Here is a 4,977-nt window from a genome sequence, read left to right on the forward strand (position 1 = left end):
TAAATTGGATGGTTATCTTGCTGGGATCCTATGACCCCAGCTGACTTCCTGCCCTTTGGGCAGGGGGCTGGACTCGATGATCTCCTGAGGTCCCTTCCAGCCTTAATGTCTGTGAAATCTATGAAATTTATTTTCCATATTAAATGAAGTATACTTGAGATTAAAAGTGTATTGAACTTCTCTATAGGTAGAAACTAAATCTTTAATAAAATACTTTTAAAGTTAATGCATGTTTTTTATTGATAGTGATGAGTATTTACTTTTTCAGTTTGTCATGGACTCTACAAGTAATCCTTTCTAATCGATTTGAATTTCAGATTCCCATGCAAACAAGGCTGAAATACATGGGTTTCAAAGAAACTTTTATATTCTCCTTGGAATTAGTTAACGTTTAATTTATTTCAAACCTAGAATTTTGGAACAACTTTTGGGTCTGACAAATCAACCAACTTATTGTAAATGTCTCTCTCTCTTTCCCCCCACCCCTCCCACTACAGGGTTTCCCAATTGGGGTAAGTCCATGTTTTGTATGTATAGCTGTGGTTGTATAGCTATTCTTATACAACAGATACAGGACTTACTTTGGTTTTATAGACAGGATCATTTCCTTCATTTTTGGTTTTATAGAAAGGATCATTTTTTTCACTTTTAAATATAGTTAAGTAAAAGTAAATCACAGAAATTCTCCACTTTCAGTGGAAGTTAAATCTCGGAAAAAGGGGTATGGGAAGGGCAGACAGGCATATACCAAAACTTTTCCAAGATTATATTCTGTGGAATAAATGCTAGACTTCATTTAGAATTATGAATTTACCACACTGCAGGTAATGTGGATAGCTTTACAAAAATAACCCCAACAACCACAATCACAACCTCAAAACACTAAGTTTGGCCTAATTGGTATACCAAGTTACACAGTTGGTGTTTAATATCTGTGTAACAGTATTTATTACCTAGAAGCCCAATTACACAGCAGGACTTCACAGTCTACTAGACACTGTATGCCTTTTAGAGAGAGCCTGCCTCTTGATAAAGTTACTGTATAAACAAAAAGGAGGCCCTAGCCTAATCAGAAAACTTCCTGTGAAACAAATGGCAAATGTATTCACTAAAGTCTAATTAACAGTATGAAGAGACTATCAGTAATTTTAAGATTAGTAAAAAGTTCCATTTTTTGATTAAAGAAATATTTGTCACTTTCTTTGATAGAAATAATATGCTGGCTACAGAACTGGTGTAGTTTTCCCCTTGGTAAGTACTATACCTTCAGAGCCAGCTTATTATGTTGGTTTTAGAATTTAATGCATATTCTGAAATATTTATCTTATAAAAAGCCATGCTGTTTCCATTATTCTAATATCATAAAAGCCTAAGTCTCTCTGTCTGTCTGTCCATAATGCTTTATTCGTGCTTGGATTGGCTGATGGAATCAGTCAGAGTGCTCCAAGCGTGGGGGAGCACCACCATGGTTCTGAAGCTGTGCTGAGGACTGGACAGAGGTGGGGGAGCCAAGGCCAGAAGTGCTGGCCTTGGCTACCCCACGCTGCTCCCTGCAAGCAGTGCTGAGGACCAGACAGGGAGCCGGGGAGCAGAGGCCAGCAGCACTGGCTTCAGCTCCCCCACCCTGCTCCCTGCAAGAGGCAGAACAGCAGCAGCATGGGACATTAGGTGGCGGCACTCCATCTCAGCCCCCTCTGGTCCCCCCCTTCCCCCGCCCCGGTCATTCTTGACAACAATATAGCTTTATTCAGATTGTCTGTACGGATACTAGTATTGCAGTGTGCTCTCATATGAAGTACCTTCTTATGTTGTGTGTAGTATCTTTGTGAGCTATGTAGCTGTCTGCCAGAGACAAGTTATGCACTTGCTCAAACTTCAACTTAATTTACAATAGTTTACCACATGGCAAGGGGTAGGACTTCACATTATGAGTTTTGTACCACGTATTTAATGATAAAAGACAGTTGTAGCAGTTGTTCAGTCTTACCTGAGATTCTAATTCAGTTTTCCTACTCTGCAGATGACGTGGGAAGGTTAACAGATGTCTTTCATACAACTTGGTTCCTTTCAACTAATCTGCAACTCTTTTTATAATCGTCTCTCACTCATCTTTAACATCGTGTACTGGAAATTCTGGAGATAAAAGCATCAAATTCCTTCAGTTCATGAACACATGCATCTAAAATTTGTCTTCTTCACATTGTAAAATTCTTTTCCAAATTTTTATGTTCAGCAACTTTTAAATTTACAGTAAAAACTGAACATTGACTTTAACATCTCTCATTCCAATTCACTTTGTTTAAATGATTGATCTTAAAAATTATCCAAAACTGATGCCTACACGGTGAGAAATGTTCAAAGTAATTATAAAGCATTTTTTGTAAGCTTAAAAGGACTAAGAGCCACAAATTCTGTCTTTAGAGTTCTTAAAAAAATAAAATGTAGAGGCTTTGTCTTTTGTTTTCTTTTAAAGAAGGTCGAACACTTTCACTTCCTCGTAGTCCTTGGACTTTCTATTACCATTTCTGCAGTGCTATTGATCTGCACATTTAACACTCAATAATCAGCACTGCACGGACTTATTAATAAACAGAAAGAAAGGCATATAAATGAAGAGACAAAAAGTCCTATTAGAATATCCAACTTATCTCCCTGCCAGGTCAGAATTGTTCCCTACCTTAATTTATGTGGTTTATACAGCCTAATACATATGAGCAGCATACATAAAGAAACTGATTTTGAAGAAATACAAAGAGGTGTGGACAGACATAACATTTGAACCATTACAAAAATGTCACTGATTGGGAACTGGTTCACAATTGTCCTGGTTCAGAGGTGTCTGCACATGCACTGCCAAGGGTACTAAGTGGAACAGGCACCTTTTAAGCACTGCAGTACTGTAAAACCACCACGAGGGCGGTGGTAGTGAATACCCAGTGGCAAGGACTCCAGTTTACCCATTATTCCCTGAGCATGGAATTGGCTGGATGCCAAGGAACAGAAAGAAGAAAGCAATTGCCCTCAATTGCAATTTTCTGATCCCCCCTTCTCACTAGCACTGTGTTCCACAAAGAACATTCCTGCACTTTACCAAAAACTGCATGGTGATACCCTGACTGGGATGCCCAGGTGTGTGGGTAGAGGGCCACAGGGCTGCCTAGATCCCTGGTTCTAGGTTCCTTGGTTTTGGGGGCTCCCAGACTTTCATGGCTTTCAAAGAACATTTTCCCTGAAGCCATTTATTAATTTGATTCAATTCCTTATAACGTACCAGGCTTGGGTGCATCACAGAATAAACTGGGGGTGAAGGGTTGTCCAGCCGGTTGAGGGGGCTACCTGTACCACTCCTTTTCCCACCTTAGGGAGGTGGGTCCTCTGGGGGACTATCCAAATTCCCTGGCTCAGTCTACTGCCTTAAAACATAAGGCAAAACTGCAAGGAGAACAAAGGCACTAGAATCTGAGCAATATAAATAACAAGGAGAGAAGGGAAGTATTCAAGCTGATACAAGAAATAACTTAATTATGTGCAATGTACAGTAAGGTAATGATCTCAAGTAATCCCTATAGCCACCCCTAGACATGAAGGGGCAATGCTGTAGCAATGAAGTTTGGTGCCCAGGGCAAAGCCTGCCCTCACCCCACACACAGATCCGGGGAGGACACACAGCTGCAGAAGCCCCCCTCCCTCCCCCAAAATTAGCTGCTTGTGGCTCTGTCCTGTGCCCCGCGCCAGCAAGGCAGCACCTGTTGGTACTCCTTCACTTTGGCGCCCAAGGCAGTCATCCTGCTTGCCCCCCACCCACGTCTCCCTCACATTACGGCACCGTGCAGGGGCATGCACTTGCAGTAACATAAATTGCTGCAGCACACTCCCTTGCATGTGCAAGAAAGAGCTGGAGTAGTGGCCTGGAGCCTACGGGCACAGGTTTGGCAGCATGGAAGCTTGGTCAGCAGCCAGAGCACTGCTCTGGATGGCCTAGCCTCTGTGTGTTGGGCACATGTTTTTTTCCCCCCATGTTCAAAGTCATGGCAGGAGAGACCCTGAGAGGAGATAGCAAACGCAGCAGACACACGCCCACACAAAAGATAACCCAAGGCTCACATAAAACTTAAAAACGCACTTATTAAAAACAAGAAGCAAAGGTTTTTATTGGACCAATTGTATAATTGGAAGAGATGCTGGACAAGCTTTTGGGCATAAACCACCTTTCTTCAGGTAATATGCCCTCTACTGGGAATTACTGTATAGCATTTATTGTACAAAAACAGAAGTTTCTACTAAAAACACTGCCATGCTTCATTACACTGATATTTGTCTTGTCATTAGAGCAATATTGAGAGACATTCTGAAACATTTTCTTGAATTACAGGCCACTGCACTCTGAACAATTCACTTTGTTTAAATGATTGATTAAATGATGACAATAAAGGAAATAAAACTAGATTTTTTGTTTATATAGTCATAATTGAAGCAAATTATGGTGCTCTGGTGTGGTGCTAGAGGACTGGAAGAGGGGAGGAAGGAGGACCTGGGAAACTATAGGCCAGTTAGTCTTACCTCAATCCTGCATAAGCTTTTTAAGAAAATTATTCTGGCACATATCCACGAGGGGCCAGCAGGAGACTGCATGCTTAGGGGCAACCAACACGGGTTCATTAGTGGTAGGTCCTTGCAGACCAATCTGGTGGCCTTCTAAGATCAGATCACCAAATCATTAGATGCAGGGGTAGCAGTGGATATAGTCTTCCTGGACATTCGGAAGGCCTTTGAAACTGTCTCTCACCCTGTTCTCATTAAGAAACTGAGGGACTGTGGTGTCGACACCCACACAGTCAATTGGGTCCCCAAGTGGCTGGAGGGCTGCACCCAGAGAGTGGTGGTGGATGGGTCATTTTCGACCTGGAGGGATGTGAGAAGTGGGGTCCCCCAGGGCTCGGTCCTTGGGCCCGCACTGTTCAACATCTTCATCAGTGA

The 4,977-nt window shown here is 42.0% G+C and overlaps 1 protein-coding gene across 1 annotated transcript in view; it reads left to right on the top strand.

The window, feature by feature from the left end:
* LOC109322020 (alpha/beta-gliadin clone PW1215-like) overlaps positions 1 to 2,274 on the top strand; it is an 11,979-nt gene extending 9,705 nt beyond the window's left edge. Inside the window, exons 6-8 of the mRNA XM_019552815.1 lie at positions 498 to 512; positions 1,210 to 1,251; positions 2,021 to 2,274. Coding sequence (XP_019408360.1) covers positions 498 to 512; positions 1,210 to 1,215 — 21 coding nt within the window. The 3' untranslated portion in view covers positions 1,216 to 1,251; positions 2,021 to 2,274. The remainder of the gene's footprint in view (positions 1 to 497; positions 513 to 1,209; positions 1,252 to 2,020) is intronic.
* The last annotated feature ends 2,703 nt before the right edge of the window (positions 2,275 to 4,977 follow it).

The sequence above is a fragment of the Crocodylus porosus genome, unplaced genomic scaffold, assembly GCF_001723895.1.
Source record: "Crocodylus porosus isolate Cpor-Errol unplaced genomic scaffold, CroPor_comp1, whole genome shotgun sequence".
NCBI lineage: Eukaryota > Metazoa > Chordata > Crocodylia > Crocodylidae > Crocodylus > Crocodylus porosus.